Here is a 16,585-nt window from a genome sequence, read left to right on the forward strand (position 1 = left end):
GAGATTGTCTCTCGCTTCTGATTTGTCGAGACGCTACAAGGAAACTCTGCCGGTATAAAATATTACTATAATCAAGAATGAATAAAAACTCGTCATTAATACACGGCTAGTTTCACATTCGTTCAAGTCATCGACCACAGGTGAGTGACTTGTTTATGTTTCAACGATAAACGTATATGTGTTATTTTGTGGTAGGCATTCTTAAGTTAATAATTATTTGATTTCATATTTAATGCGTTTTTATTCGGTTTTTCATCTTTGGGCATAGTGACTGCACGTCATGCGTCCGAGATTCGGGATCGTCCGCGTGGGAGACATACATTGTATATCCATGAATTCTTGGGAGCCCTCTCGTTTTAAGACCTCTTACAAAGTGTATTGGTGAGAGGCCAAGCAAACCGTTAGCCCTCAGATTTTTTCCGGTGTCTACGCCCAACATGGTGTAGGTAAGACGAACTTGTACCGAAAACCGTACAAACACAATCTGCATTGCGGTAATTGAATTTATGACTCAAAAATTAAAAACAATTAGGAACTCAAAAGAGTGACAAACTTGATGGAAAAATCCAAAATGTGGCGCCTGGGCTGGCCACATCTCCCTTCTCTGGGCTTTGTGGCTCTAGTAAGCCTTCTACCGTGGCCAGGTCAGGTCCCCTCTTCCAGGCTTGGTAGCTCGGGTGACCCCTTCGCGTCGATGTGGCCAGCCGGAGTGCTGGGCGACATATTCCCCCTCTCGGACCATTTCATTTCATTCCGTGCACCGCCCAGGATCTATCGACCATTGTCAATTTTAGCCATTGTCCCGGATGAGGGGGCTGGGCGTTGTCGGGTGCTTTATTATGCATATAAAAATATAAAATACATGAACATTGAATATAAAAACACATTAAAAAAAAAAGCATATACAGATTTAAATATTTCTATTATACAATATACACTGGTGAAATAAATTAAATACAAATACAAAAACAAATACAAATACAACGCCACAACAGGCAAAATGCCCAACGAGGTGGCTGATAAAAAGATGCCCATAAAAATATGGATGTCATACACCTCAAAAATACAGCAACCCCATTAAAAATGCAATTAACACAAATTATAAACAATATATACACATGATAAAATATTATACAATGCCCATAAAGAATACTTATGGTTGTCTTATTCTAAGAATGGATAGCTTCTCGATTTACCCGAACATGTTTATCGTATTTCTTTTTAAACGTGTAAATTGTGTTACAATTTACTACCTCCGGGGGTAAGCTATTCCATTTATTAACAACCCTATTAGAGAAAAATTCCCTGCGACACCATAACCTTGCATTGTCCCTCACCAATCGATACTGGTGTCCCCTTGTAAAAGCGGTTGATTGGCGGTGTACTAAAAGTTCATGGTCCATCCTATCCATCCCATTGAAAATTTTGAACACTTCGATCATATCTCCTCGACACCTGCGTTCATCCAATGTAAACATATTCAAAAAATGAAGTCTCTCTTCATAACTCAAGCCCTGTGTGCCAATAAGGACACGCGTAGCTCTTCTCTGCACCCCTTCAATCAAGTCTATGTCCCTCTGTAGGTATGGTCTCCAAAACCTTACCGCATACTCCAGTCCAGGACGAACTAAGCCTCGAAAAAGCGGAAGAATGACTTTAGGAGAACGCGAAGAGACCTTTTTGAAAATGAGACCAAGCATTCTATTCGATTTTTTGACAACCGCTGAACAATGTTCAGAAAACTTAAGTCGCTCGTCAATGAGAATTCCCAAATCGGTGACTCTAGTTGCATCCGGGATAGTGACACCATTCAACTCGTAAGAGAACCGTGGGTTGTTCGAACCAAAATGAGCGACCATGCACTTATCTACGCTAAACGTCATGCTCCATTCATTTGCCCATGCTGCAATCTTGTCTAAGTTGGTCTGGAGCAACTCCCTATCGCTTTCATTCCCGATTACCCCCATTAGCTTCACATCATCTGCGAATTTGCTAGTAATTCCATCGATACCCTGATCGAGTTTGTCGATAAAAAGTGAAAAAAGTATGGGGCCAAGGACACTTCCCTGAGGAACTCCACTTGTGACGTCTGTCCAACCAGAGAATTCCCCGTTCACCATAACTCGTTGCGACCTATCTCTTAACCACGATTCTATCCAATTCAGCAAGTTGCCCCCTATTCCAATCTCGTGTAAACGCTTCAAGAGTTTGCCATGTTGTACCCGATCGAATGCCTTCTGGAAATCAAGGTAAACAACGTCGACATTTTTGCTCTTACCCAAAGCCTTAGTCTCGTAATCATAGAAGCAAAGGAGGTTAGTTACACATGACTTCCCCTTCCTGAACCCATGCTGATTATCCGACAATACATTATTCTCGTCTATCCACTTCACAAACTGCCTTTTGATGATAATTTCCAAAATTTTCGAGAGGGAGCTCGTCAAACTCACTGGACGATAATTAGACACCACTTCTCTACTACCCTTCTTAAATATCGGAACAACGTTAGCCAGTTTCCAATCTCTCGGGACGATACCCTCAGCAACACTACTCCTGTATATCTGTGCGACTGGCCCCAACAATTCATTAGCACCTTCCCTGAGAACCCTGGGATAGATATCATCTGGTCCTGGTGCTTTGCTTGCACATACATTTCTTAGAAGATTTAGGACCTCCACGTATTCTACTTGAATATCGTTGAGGGTTTTATTACCCCATGCAACACTCGTATATCGAATATCATTATCTCCATTAAAAACCGACGCGAAAAAGTCATTGAAAGCACTACACATGCCTACATTGCTCTCTACCTTAGAGCCTCCTATCGAGAGGGGGCCAACTGTCCCCTTACATCCATTATTGACGTATCGAAAAAATGATTTTGGGTCAGAGCCAATGTTATCTGCCAACCTAGATTCAACTTCCTTTTTACTATCCCTTATCGCTTTCTTCAACAGTCTTCTTTTATCAGTAAACAATGATAGGTCACCACGTCCACTTTTATACTCTCTGAATGCTCTTTTCTTTTCAAGATAAAGGTTACGCACGCTATCCGTGAACCATAGAGGGTGTGATGTACAAACACGCTTTTTTCGAACAAAGGGTATGACGTCGTGCAAAACAGAGGACAGCTTCGTACTAAATTCTTCCCATTGACTTACCACCCCTACTGATTCCAACCGGTGTTTGAAAACTTCCGCTAACCTTCCTCTCAAAACATCAAAGTTAGTTCTCCGAAAACAAGGAACCAGTCTTTTGTTATCAACCTTACCCGAAGAAAAGTTACAGTGAAATCTGACGATACGATGATCACTGGAAGAAAACTCTTCCCCCACCGAAACATGTTCAACTAGATCCTCAGAACTAGTAAGAACTAAATCCAAAATAGCAGTACCCCTTGTGGCTTCTGATACATGCTGATACAAAAAATTATCGAGCACCAACTTAAGAAAGTCTCTTTCATACTGATTTCCAGATGAAAGGTTCTCCCAATCAATACCCGGGTAATTGAAATCCCCTAGTATGAGAACCCTCTGTCGCTTACACATGTAGGAAATTTCATCATGCATTTTGGCAATGTAGCTTTGATCCCTATTCGGTGGATTGTAACAAACCCCAACAATAAGTTTATGACGTCTTTTGCTCTCAAGTTCAACCCATATGGTTTCAATATCACTTCTCTGCACGTTACACTCTCTAGCCTTCAAACAGGATTTCACGTATATCAACACTCCACCCCCTTTCCTATCAGATCTATTTCTCAAAAAAGTATCGTATCCTGAGATGTGTAAGAAAGATTCATCCCCATCGTTTGCCCAAGATTCTGTAATGGCTATAAGATCCAAGCCCTCCACAACTATCATAGTTTCTAAAAAATCTTTCTTATTACCCAAGCTCCTGGCATTTATTAACACACATTTTAATTTGCCCGGTGGTTTGTTGTCAATCGAGAAGCCATCCAAGTCAGAGGTGGGTAATTTCAAGTCAGTACTGTTGTGATTATCATTAACTAACCCGCATTCCCGACTACGTGGTAAGAGAATTTGCATATTTTATCGAATTTCATGCAAAGAACTGAACTGAATGTAAAACCACTGCTTCTAGACAAAAATGAAAACCTTGTACGTCAAATACGTAAGCGTATACGTGTGTGTAGGCGGAGCCAGTAGAGAAACAGGCTTTATAAGCGCGCGTAAGTTAAGACGCATTTCGTTCGCTAGCACACCTCGGCGAATTTCTTGGTGTTATTTTGCAGCAATCGGTTAATTTCAAATTGTAACAATAAAAATGAGTACCACCAACGCTGCTGGTGGTTACCAGCCGCTGTGGTGGTCGAGTGGTTATAGTGCCGGACTCGTGATGCGAGGATCCGGGTTCGAACCCCACAGTGGTGGTCGGCTGAAGTTGGTTTTCTGTGGTTCCCAACTTCAAGGCGCAAATGCGAGCCGATCTCCCCGTTAAAAAGTCTCGCCACAGAGAGCAACAGTCCTACAACGGTAAGTCATTCAACCATAACACTTCACTCATAGTTAGTAAAACTGGGGGCAGATGACAGCACTACACATAACAAGCATTACACAGAAACAAACTATACGTCAGGTTGCACTACACGTACACGCACATTCCCGCATTTACCGATTCGTTGGGGGGGGTTCCGCGGGGGGGGGGGTGCATGTGTGGTGTAGCAGTAGTAAGTAGGGGCTCGGGGATCCATGATGTTCTTAAGTCAGCCACCTCGTTGGGCAATTTGCCTGTTGTGGCGTTGTATTTGTATTTGTATTTGTAACGTTTAGGTGATGGAATGAGGTGGCGAATTGTGGGGAAGCTAGAAGCACGCCAATCTCAAGTACAGATTTGTAGAGAGTTCTTATTTAACGCCCAGCGTCGTGTGTAAATTATGGAAACAGTTCCAGGATACCGGATCCATCGAGAGAAAACCTGGGTAAGGTCGTCCAAGAGTCACAACGGCCAGAGAAGATCGTCATTTGTCGATTATAGCGAGGCGTAACAGGAGTGCTACAGCTTCTCAGCTCTCTCGTGACTTGTATGCAGCCACAGGAACCCGTGTATCAAGGGTGACTGTTTCCAAAAGACTTCATGAGAGAGGGTTGTTTGCAAGAAGACCTGCTGTTTGCGTCCCGCTCACTTCTACGGACAGGCGAATCCGTTTATCATGGTGCAGAGAGCATAGAGATTGGAGTATGAATCAATGGGCGACCGTTCTCTTCACTGATGAGTCCCGGTTCAGCCTAAGCACCGATTCTCGCCGTACGTTCATATGGAGAGAATCAGGGGCTACCTACCCTCCAATGTCCGCGAAATCAACCATTATGGCGGAGGAGGTTTAATGGTCTGGGCAGGCATCATGTTGGATGGCCGCACACCTCTTCATGTCTTTGAAAGAGGCACTGTGACTGGTGTGAGGTATAGGGATGAGGTCTTGGAGCCCTATGTTCGCCTTTTCAGGGGTGCAGTTGGCCCTGAGTTCATTTTAATGGACGATAACGCGAGGCCACATAGAGCTCTTCTGCTCGACGATTTTCTAGAGAGTGAGGATATTCGCCGGATGGATTGGCCAGCCAGATCTCCAGACCTTAACCCTATAGAGCATGTCTGGGACGCTCTGGGGAGGGCAATTGCAACTCGCAACCCCCCTCCGGGTACCATCCAGAGAATGAAAACAGCGTTGCTGAACGAGTGGGACCAATTACCACAGGAAATGATAAACTACCTTATTTCAAGTATATCTGTAAGAGGGGACCATACCCCCTATTAACCCATCTATTAACAATTTTTTTTGTTTATTCTGCAACCGCTGTTTCATACCTTCCGACTCCAACGAGTGTTACGCACGATCATGCGTATGTATTGCAATTATTGAATGGTTATTTGTTTTGTATTGTATCAATGTATGTACATATCAAATTTCATTAAAATCGGTACAGTAGTTCTAGAGATAATCGACCAAGTCTGCAAATTCTCTTAATTTCTTACACCAGTGTACAATTTATTCCGATGAGCTCTTCTGATGTCTTTTTTAGCTTTATTGAGCTTGAGCCCTTTGTTTTTTTCTGTGGCCAAGCGGCAGGTCCTGAACCACGTTTTCCCTCATTATCTTGTTGGCTCGGGTGGGCCTCCCCCGTGGCCGCCAGGTCCTGGACTACACGTTTTTTCTTGTTGGCTTGTTGGCTCGGGTGAGCCCTCCGCCGTGGCCAGGCCAGGTTCTGGACCACGCGTCTTTCCTTGTTGGCTCGGGTGAGCCCTCCGCTGTCGCCAGGCCAGGTCCTGGACCACGCGTCTTTCCTTGTTGGCTCGGGTGAGCCCTCCGCTGTCGCCAGGCCAGGTCCTGGACCACGCGTCTTTCCTTGTTGGCTCGGGTGAGCCCTCCGCTGTCGCCAGGCCAGGTCCTGGACCACGCGTCTACCCTCGATGGCTTGTTGACTCAGGTGAGCCTCCACCGTGGCCAGGCCAAGTTCTGGACCACGCGTCTTTCTTTGTTGGCTCGGGTGAGCCGTCCTCCGTGGCCAGGCCAGGTCCTGGACCATTCGTCTTCCCTCGTTGGCTTGTTGGCTCGGGTGAGCCATCCTCGGTGGCCAGAAGCGAGTCTCCCTTCAACAAATTTTATTTCGTGGCTTTCTTGCAACGATCGCAAATTCGTCGCATTTCCTTTGTGAATGCGTTGAAAATATCTTTTGATTGTATTTCAATAAAAAAGTATGTCTTGATCAGTTCTTTATTACGCAATAGTTTTAAATCGTTTGTTCATTTTTGTTGCAGATGTAATATGGCTTCCATAGCGATGTTCGTATCACAGATTTTGTTTCTGGTCGGAACATCAATCGCAGCGATCACACCTCAGCTAGCGGCAATCTCGGTTGAAAATGATTTCTTCACGGTGGCCGTTTTCGAGCACGTCAGGCGAGGCAATTTGAGCACCGACACGCCGGCTGAGATAATCGCCGAGAATCTCGATTATTTCAGCAGAGCGGCTGAAGTCGCGAGTTCGAAGGTATGTTCCGACATTTTTTTTATGCTCTCTTATATAATTATGAAAAAAAAAAATCAATAGACATAGTCAGTACCGCACTTATCTTCAACCAAAGCTGAGTTGAAGTTGAATCTTTTACCCAGTTTTGGGCTCCAATAAACTCTACTACTACTACACCATACGTACACTTCGTCCACATTCCTCTGTGGAACCTCTAACAAATTGGTATATGTTGGAATGTGCGAGTACGTGTAGTGAAATCTGACGTGAAGTTTGTTTCTGTGTAGTGCTTGTGGATATTACGACATCAGATTTTTCGCCATTCCCCCCCCCCCCCCACAATCAGCAATGGGGGGGGGGTAAAAAAATGGCGGAAATCTGCTGACGTAATATTTGAACGGCTTCTAAGACCTTGAAGAAAGATACACGCGTGTTCACAAAACAAAGATTTACAACATTGTGTTCCCAAGTTGGTGATGCGGGAATGTCCAAGAGAGAGAGAATGTCACTTCGTTATTTTTTTTTTCCAGGGAGCTGATATGATTGCATTTCCTGAATATGGTTTCTTCCCATTCATAGAGAGACGAAAAGACATGAGAATGTATCTGGAGACGATACCAGACCACAAGCTTGCAAAGTGGAACCCCTGCACAGAAACCGAAGAATTTTCCCAAAGGCCCATTCTACGCAGACTCAGCTGCATAGCGAGAGAAAACAGAATCGTGGTCGTGTCTCCCATGGGTGACATACGGCCCTGCACCAAAGAACAGCACAGCAAGTGCCCGGACGACGGTTTCTGGCAGCATAACGCATTCGTCGTGTTCGACCGAGACGGGACACTGATCGCAGTCTCAAGGAAGGAACACCTATTCTTCGAGGAAAGCATGGACCTACCTCCAGTAGCTCAGGACCCCTTTTTCACCACTGACTTCGGCAATTTCGCCATGTACATGTTTTTCGACAGTGTATTCAAACCGATGGCTCTTGCCAGCAGAAACTCCAGCATCGACGCTATCGTCTTGTCCAGCTTCTGGGGGTACTACCTACCGTTGCTCACCTCAATCCAGCATTTCTCTGCGTGGGCTATTGGAAACGATGCCAATTTGATTGTTTCAAACATGCAACAACCTGGCTGGATCACGGGCAGCGGCATTTTCGCTGGGAAAATGGGTGCCTTGAAATACACTTTCAGTAACGACAACCAGTCGAAGCTCATCGTTTCAAGACTTCCGAAGAACCGGAACCGAAATCTCAATACTTTCCACAACGACGAAGCGAGCATAACTGTCATCACAAGCAATGAAACGAAGCCCTACGACGTTGACGAAGAGGACGAGGGACGGAACATTCCCGATGTATGTTTCTACGAAGTTCTGCGGGAGGACAATAGTAAAGGTTACAAATGTTTCCAACAACCGATGACGAATTACACGTTCAAAAAACTGATCGGATCGAATGGGGTCGTTGAAGCCTGCAACAACGGCCTATGCTGTAGGGCGACATACGATGCAGCATCAATGGACGAATCATTCTACCTTGGAGTGTTCAATGGCTCTATCAACTCATTCGACCGCTATTTCTGGTGCAAAGAGGTCTGTTTTATTGTCCGATGCGACAATTCCAACGGATCCGAGTGCAACACATTCCCGGCCCACTCCGGGACCGTCTTCAGGAAACTCGAACTCAGCATGAATTTAACGACGGACTTCGTGTATCCGTCCGTCCTGAAAAGTGGGTTCCGATTAGCTCCGGTCGAGGAATGGAATTTCAACGTCGTAAAGAACAACGGCGGCTATTCCGGACGATTGACTTATGAAAGCGACAGCGACAAACCCATGGTAAACGCCGCTTTGAAAGGCAGATGCTACGATCGCGATCCTCCTTATAACAAATAGGTGAACGAAAGGATGAGAAGATAATCGAAACGTCATGACTAGAACCCGAGTCATATGCATATATGCGTATGCATTCGCATATTTTGGTCCTTTTTTAGCATTAATGCATATAAATACATAAAATGACAGAACTTTTAGAATAAGGGCATATTTTTTAAAGGTTTATTAACCGTTTAAGAGGTTTTTAAAATTTTCTTGATCCACGTTATAATTTTGAAACATTCACAAATTGTCACTTGTCGTCAAGAAGAATTATTTTTTTCCGATTGCAAGCTCAAATTCATCGCTTTTATCTCCCTCACTATGATACAAAAACACTTGCCATGACGTTTGTGGCTTTTTATAGGAAGAGAAATACTTTTCTTTTTTAAGAGAAAAAAATGTTTTGTATTATTTATATATATATATATATATATATATATATATATACTGGGTGTATAAATTTACTTTACTGTGCTGAAAGAAGGGGAAACACCCACAATCTATTTTTCTTGCTTCTTATCTAACCTTGAACAAGAGCTGACTCCGCCCACTGGCAGTTGATTGGTTGGAGGCAGAGAAGGAAAACGTGTTTTACGGTAAAAATACCTTCAACGCGTTTTTATAGAAGACGAAATATTTGATTTGTGGCCGAAATGAAGCAGATTAATTTTGATCAAACGTATCTTCGCATTGCCGCTGAAAGGGTTGAAGCTCTCTGTAACTTTTCTTATAATTCTACCAATGAATATTGCTTATAAATTAAAATATTTTCATAATATCGATTTTTTTGTTCCGCTGGTGGGATTCAATGAATTAAACAGAAGATATTTTCCAAATATCAACTGTTTTATTGTATTTCCAGAGATAGCATCAAAAGTGTTCAACGTATTGGCTTCGAAATTCTTTTTTTACTGGAATTTCGTAAGTACGACTGAATAGAAATCGAGAAAGCCTAAGTATAAAATGTATGTACAAGTTATTTACATGTGCAGAATGTACTGGCGGGGCAATATAATATGCGGGGAAATATTTTTGCAAATTACCATGTAGTAAAAAATGTGAAATATCTGTTTTTTTATACGTGTTGATTTTTTTTTACGCATATTTTCTCCTTTTTTGTACGTATTTCCGAATTTTTAATTCAGAATTTTTTAGTGCATATTTTAAATTTTTTTAATGTGTATTCGGTATTTTTAAGCGAATAGTTGCATATTTTTAGCTCATATTTTGACACTCTTTTTTAATGCATATAATTCTGGCACAAGTCATGATAATGATTCAAAGATGTTTTTAGGCACACGGCACATATTTATGTTTCTGAATGTTCCTCGTCATTCACGTAATGACGATCAGCGTATCTGTAATCTAGTAATGCATACTATTTATAATAAAAGCAGTTCTGAGCCAAATTGTCAGTGATGTAATTTTATTTTCCCGTATATTCCAATAATTATTGCGTATTACACATTATTCTCACTGCCCATACCTCTGACACAAAAATTTTGTTCGCCTCAGATGTTCCAAATTATCCCTCCTTTCTTTGTACGAAGCTGACCTGATTGTGTTTCGAGAATATGGATTTTTCCCAACGATGGGTGAACGGGAAAAGCTGAGACCTTACCTCGAGACGATACCGGATCACAAGCTTGTGAAGTGGAACCCTTGTCTACAAACAGAAGTATTTTCCCAACGTCCGATTTTACGTAGATTCAGCTGCATGGTGAGAGAAAACCAGATTGTGGTAGTTTCTGTCATGGGCGACATACAGCCGTGCACCAAACAACAGCACAGCAAGTGCCCAGACGACGGTTTTTGGCACCACAACGCCAACGTAGCTTTCGACCGCGGCGGAACGTTGATCTGTGTCTACAGAAAAAAACGTCTATACTTCAAGAAAGGAATGGACCTTCCCATTACTGTCCAAGATCCATCTTTCACAACAGACTTCGGCACTATCGACAGAGACCTACACGTTCCGGGAGCTGACCGGAACGGAAGGGACCGTCGAAGCCTGCAATAACGGTCTGTGCTGTACCGTGACGTACGAGGCGGATTCGATGGACGAGACGAGTCTTTCTACCTGGGGGTCTTCAACGGCACCCACAACTCATTCGACCGCTATTACTGGTGCGAAGAGAAATGCTTCGTCGTTCGGTGCGATCATTTCAACGGCTCCGAATGCAATACATTCCCGTCGCATTCCGAGACCGTCTTCACGAAGCTCGAACTGAAATCGAACTTCACGACGAGCTTCGTTTATCCATCCGTCGTGAAACGTGGATTTCAATTGTCACCCGTCGACGAATGGAGTTTCAGCGTCGAAGATAATATCGACGGAAGCTATTTCGGACGACTGACCTACGAAAGTGACAGTGACAATCCTATGCTCGTTGCCTCGTTGAATGTCAGGTGCTACGCGCGCGATCCTCCCCCCCCCCCCCCACCATACGTCAGATAATTTAAAAACTGTATATACAAACCCGGTCTATCACCATGATAACATTTTCGGGTAAGTGTCCGTCCACTGTAAAAAATAAATGGTTTTTTTTTCGTACCGGCTCTCATTCCAAATAACATGAGATTGAACAGCTATAGCTCAGTGGCACTGACATGAAGAAAACACTGAGGAGGCTGAAAGTTGTCATTCCCCCTTCCCATATACGAGACCCAAGCGTACGCAGGATGAGGGGGAATGCGTTTGATTGAGCATTCATTAATTATTCAGTGGGCTCATGCCCCCCCCCCCCCACAAAATTTATTGGAGGGCTCAAATAGCCTCAGCCCCTCAGGTTCCGGCATCTATGTATAGATTAATGACAATTATGCAGTGGTTCTCAACCTGGGGCCATATGACCCCCCCCCCCCCCCTTGCAGTGCTGGGGTATTTTTGAGGGAGGCCACGGGTGAAAGTCAGGTGGAATGAGAGGCAGGACATGTGGAGAAAGGGGGAGAGATGCGAAAATATAGTTTTCAAGTCAAATATGTAGGGAAAAAATATCACTACTTTCAGTATTCAGCAGTGCTGTCCATGGAATCGGGGCATTTCAAAGCATGCTCCCCTGTATGGCTGACTTGGTTGCCCTCGTATCCATAGGGAGCTTACATGGTAAGAGCTGGTACTGTGATTCTTGGATGTAAATACATAAGCTGTTACCGTTATGCTTTCTGCTGAGTAGACGGTCTCAGCTCAGAATATGATTTTGCCCGGGGACTCGCTGAATTCTAGTTCAGGGTGGGCGCGGACCCATAGATATGAGCCGGGAAGAGCGATTTGTTGTGTAGGTTCGTTGGATCGTATCATATATTTTACACAGACCTCATGTATTAAATTCATTCTTCTTGAGGGAGCGATGATCACACCCCCACTCTTCTGGATTCGTGCCAGGATCAGAGATCGATCGAGTTTTCCTGTTCATTATAAATTTAGTTTTTATTAAATTCGATTCGACACAAGGGTCTCGCTTCTGCATGGGGCGGGGGGGGGGGGAACACGAGAAGAAAATATGCTCCAAAAGGGGTGCGAGCACAGTTTAAATTATGGGTGAGATCCACTGCAATGAAGCGTTGTCTGCGCGGGGAACCGTTCAGGGTCAACTTTGGGGCAGAACACAGAACTTGTATCTTCATTTCATCATTTTTGTCCCTCTACGGTCATTTTCAACAAACTTAAAAAAACAATGTCGATACAGGCATTTAGGGGTCATTAAAGTATTACGTCAGCATCGGGGGGGGGGGGGTTCAGATTTGCTGACTTTTGATGACAAGGAGGGGGAGGGGGTTTGAAGGGTGCATCAACCACACCTTTCTGAAGATATGAAATATTCAAAGCTGCTGACGAAATTTTGCTGACGGGGGGCAGTGTTTTGCTGACAAGGGGGGTGGGGAGAGGGTCAAAAATAACTGAAAATCTGCTTACGTAATACTTGAATGGCCCCCTTATGGCAGGAAAAATTCAAAAAAGGCGTTTTTACGGAAAAAGTTTGAAAGTAGGAGAAATTGACATTTATGGCATTTAGCTTGAAGTTCCGGGCTCGAGTCATTATGCATAATCGCTGTTAATAGTGTTAGCCTTTTTTTTTTATTTTCCAAATTTACCAACGACGCTTGTGTGTGTGTGTGGGTATCATACATATATTCGCCGGTAATAAAGTCATAAATTCAACAAAGTTACCAAGATGATTAGTAAGTATGAGTAATTACTGCTTATTATGCATAATAAATGATTTATCACATTTACCGTAACATACAGCACTTCATTTCTCTCATGATAACTGTATGAATATAAGTTGAATGATGCTCAATCCAGGTAGTTATCCTTTAGTGATCTCGTGTTTCTTAACCATTATTTCATGCTCAATCCAGGTAGAGCATGAAATAATGGTTAAGAAACAAAAAAAGATCTTCCGCACGAAAAATGAAAATTCAGGCATCATTTTCACCTCAAATATGGAAAACGGGTGGCAGCATCATTATAATGCGAAATCTGCATAACTCTGACATCATAGATACGTCAATACCTCACAAAAACACTGAAGGCGTCATTCAAGTATTACGTCAGCATCGATGGAGGGGAGGGGATTCCGATTTGCTGACTTTTGATGACAAGGGGGAGGGGGCTTTGGATGATGCTTACGTCATCAACCACCTTTTATGAAATATTCTTAATGACATCTTATTCGGTGCGCCAAAAACGGGGAAAAAAAAGCTTTCGATAGTTATTGGGCACCTGAACTAACATTCTACCTATTGATAAGTTCCCTACAGAGCCACTTTAGTGATCTCTAAATGTTTCATGGATCCTTCGAGTGCTCTGGAAATGTTTCTGGGCCGCTTAAGTGCTCTGGAACTGCGCCACATGTCACTCAAGAGATCTCTAAATATGCCACGGATCGTTTAAGTGTTCTGTAACTGTCGCGGGTTACTTAGGTGATCTTCACGCAGTCTTCGAAGTCCAGTTCCCCCATCGCGCAGGCGTTCCCTTTTTGCCTATTACGCGGACAGCGCCATCCAGTGGTGGACGTTGTCGCCACAGTGCATCTTCATATACAAGTTGTATATGAGAGAGGGAAAAGAACGCACAGGGGGAGAAAAACAATTATAAACATTTTGTTGAAATATGGGAGAATAAGAAAGAAGAGGGGGAGGGGAAGGGCGAAAAAGAAATCTTGCTCCCTTTCATTTCTGAAATACGAACAAGGGAACCAATTTTATCGTTCATACTTATGATACGAAGGTTTTAACAACTGGCTGTTGCGAAGATATATTTCGGAAAGAGAGAAAATTCAACTGCCCCTGCGGGGAATCGGACCCACGTCCTTTCACTTTCCGGGTGAACGCCCTAGACCACTAGACTACAGAGGCACCGAATCTCTCAATCTTTCCTTGGAGCTCGTGCACACTGAAAAGGACCGTACATGGACGGCCGGACCAGACAGGCCAAGCTCACAACTGCTGACGCTGCCACCAGATGGCGACTTATACAAGGATGACGTCACTCTCCGCTACCATACGAAGGTTTTAACAACTGGCTGTTATACAAATACAAATACAACGCCACAACAGGCAAATTGCCCAACGAGGTGGCTGACTTAAGAACATCATGGATCCCCGAGCCCCTACCTACTACCGCTACACCACACATGCAAACCCCCCCCCCCCGCGGAACCCCCCAACGAATCGGTAAATGCGTTAATGTGCGTGTACGTGTAGTGCAACCTGACGTATAGTTTGTTTCTGTGTAATACTTGTTATGTGTAGTGCTGTCATCTGCCCCCAGTTTTACTAACTATGAGTGAAGTGTTATGGTTGAATGATTTACCGTTGTAGGACTGTTGCTCTCTGTGGCGAGACTTTTTAACGGGGAGATCGGCTCGCATTTGCGCCTTGAAGTTGGGAACCACAGAAAACCAACTTCAGCCGACCACCACTGTGGGGTTCGAACCCGGATCCTCGCATCACGAGTCCGGCACTATAACCACTCGACCACCACAGCGGCTTCCTGTTGCGAAGATATATTTCGGAAAGAGAGAAAATTCAACTGCCCCTGCTGTACGGTCCCTTTCAGTGTGCACGAGCTCCAAGGAAAGATTGAGAGATTCGGTGCCTCTGTAGTCAAGTGGTCTAGGGCGGTCACCCGGAAAGTGAAAGGACGTGGGTTCGATTCCCCGCAGGGGCAGTTGAATTTTCTCTCTTTCTGAAATATATCTTCGCAACAGCTAGTTGTTAAAACCTTCGTATGGTAGCGGAGAGTGACGTCATCCTTGTAGATACTTATGATATAGATCGTCTCCATTTGTTGCCAAAATCCTGTACGTGAAGGAGTTTCAAATGAAACCACACATACATTCACACCCAGTTGAGCTTAGTGTAACATGGTTGACATGTTCGAGCACATAGGCAACAAGAAATGTTTTGTCTTCGCATACAAAGGAAAACCGATTGTCATACGCGATTGTCGGTGTCTTTTTTTATCAAACACCATTTGCTCTGTCACTGATGATAACATTCGCAGCTTGCTATCAATTCCCTTCGAGTTACGTTCGGCGCAGCCATCTTATCTCGCCCCACGACGACACTGTGCAAGAGAGCGCTCAGACGAAACTGATAGGAGTGTTAGGTGCAATCTTCGTAATATCCTTGAAAAATGGCTGCCAAAACATAGATGCATAAAGTGCAAGGTTACTGATAGCATCTAATAATAATAACATGATCACAACACAGCCGCACTACCGATAAGACAGAAGATCGCGACTTCGTGAATGCGTTGATCTCGGACCAACAGAGTGGGCATCAGACATGTTGGGATACGAGCTTCTCGTAAACCCGGCTGCGGTCTACGTCGCCGCTTCCGTCTTGGCTATTGTCCTGACTGCGGTGTTCTTGAGGAAATCCTTTCCAGGCCGGAAATATCCTCCGGGTCCGTACGGGTTACCGATCGTAGGATACCTGCCTTTCCTGACGGACAGGCCTTACCTGAAATTATGGGAACTCGGCAAGAAATATGGTCCAGTATTCAGGTAATATTATATATTTATTTATTTATAGAGTCCACGCCACATAATATGACCACATCGGGACTCGGGGTTTCCGATAACAACAACGAATGGTAACTCTATCCGAATAAATGCGCGTTTGCAAGTACGGTGGCCACACGTCCCGTTTGGTTTTACGGGATGTATGGTAAACGGGTATATTGGTGAAACAGGACAACTCTGCTTTTCTCTCCCACGGAATTGGTTGCAAAATGTTCAAAATAATTTTTTTGTTCTGTACCGAAACGGGATTTGTTTCCCTTTTAAGCTAATCCTGAAAATACTAAAATCCTGCATTTTCGCTGTTCAACCATTGTGACGCGTTGGAATGGAAGTGTCCTAATGGAGGCCGTTCAAGTCAGCAGATTTCTAGCTATTTTTGAACCAAAATGGAAAATTGTGGCAAAATTTCCTGAGCTCTGTCCCTGGGATCCGGAACTTTCTCCCCCGACATCTCGCCCCTGGAACGTTTCGTCCCCGTTACATTTGGCCCCCGGAAATTTCGCCCCTGACATTTCGCCCCGGTACATTTTGCCCCTGGTGCGTTTGGCCCCCCGAAAAATTCACACCTGACATTTCACCTGCCCTGAACGTATGAGTGACCGTATGAGTGATTGACTGTATGAGTGACCGTATGAATGATTGACCGTATGAGTGATTGACTGTATGAGTGACCGTATGAGTGATTG

The 16,585-nt window shown here is 44.0% G+C and overlaps 2 protein-coding genes and 1 pseudogene across 2 annotated transcripts in view; all 3 read left to right on the forward strand.

Annotated features, from left to right (window-relative positions):
• Positions 1–10,274, forward strand: LOC149084648 (vascular non-inflammatory molecule 3-like). The gene is made up of 3 exons (XM_089235046.1): positions 1–140; positions 6,778–7,009; positions 7,519–10,274. The coding sequence occupies exons 2-3, from the start codon at positions 6,785–6,787 to the stop codon at positions 8,881–8,883; spliced, it is 1,590 nt and encodes a 529-aa protein (XP_089091172.1). The 5' UTR covers positions 1–140; positions 6,778–6,784; the 3' UTR covers positions 8,884–10,274.
• Positions 9,207–15,534, forward strand: LOC149084649 (pantetheinase-like; annotated as a pseudogene).
• Positions 15,439–16,585, forward strand: part of LOC149084650 (cytochrome P450 18a1-like) — a 13,669-nt gene continuing 12,522 nt past the window's right edge. Inside the window, exon 1 of the mRNA XM_089235047.1 lies at positions 15,439–15,881. Within this exon, the coding sequence (XP_089091173.1) occupies positions 15,661–15,881 (221 nt within the window). The 5' untranslated portion in view covers positions 15,439–15,660. The remainder of the gene's footprint in view (positions 15,882–16,585) is intronic.

This window comes from Pholcus phalangioides, unplaced genomic scaffold, assembly GCF_987345545.1.
Source record: "Pholcus phalangioides strain wild (caught in Gottingen) unplaced genomic scaffold, Ppha-v1.0 ptg000008l_1, whole genome shotgun sequence".
NCBI classification, from domain to species: domain Eukaryota; kingdom Metazoa; phylum Arthropoda; class Arachnida; order Araneae; family Pholcidae; genus Pholcus; species Pholcus phalangioides.

Bases quoted from the DNA above. Each gene is read 5' to 3' on its own strand.
- LOC149084648 (XM_089235046.1), top strand. From the start codon at position 6,785: ATGGCTTCCATAGCGATGTTCGTATCACAGATTTTGTTTCTGGTCGGA. The intron at 7,010-7,518 runs GTATGTTCCGAC...TTTTTTTTCCAG, and splicing joins CTGAAGTCGCGAGTTCGAAG to GGAGCTGATATGATTGCATT.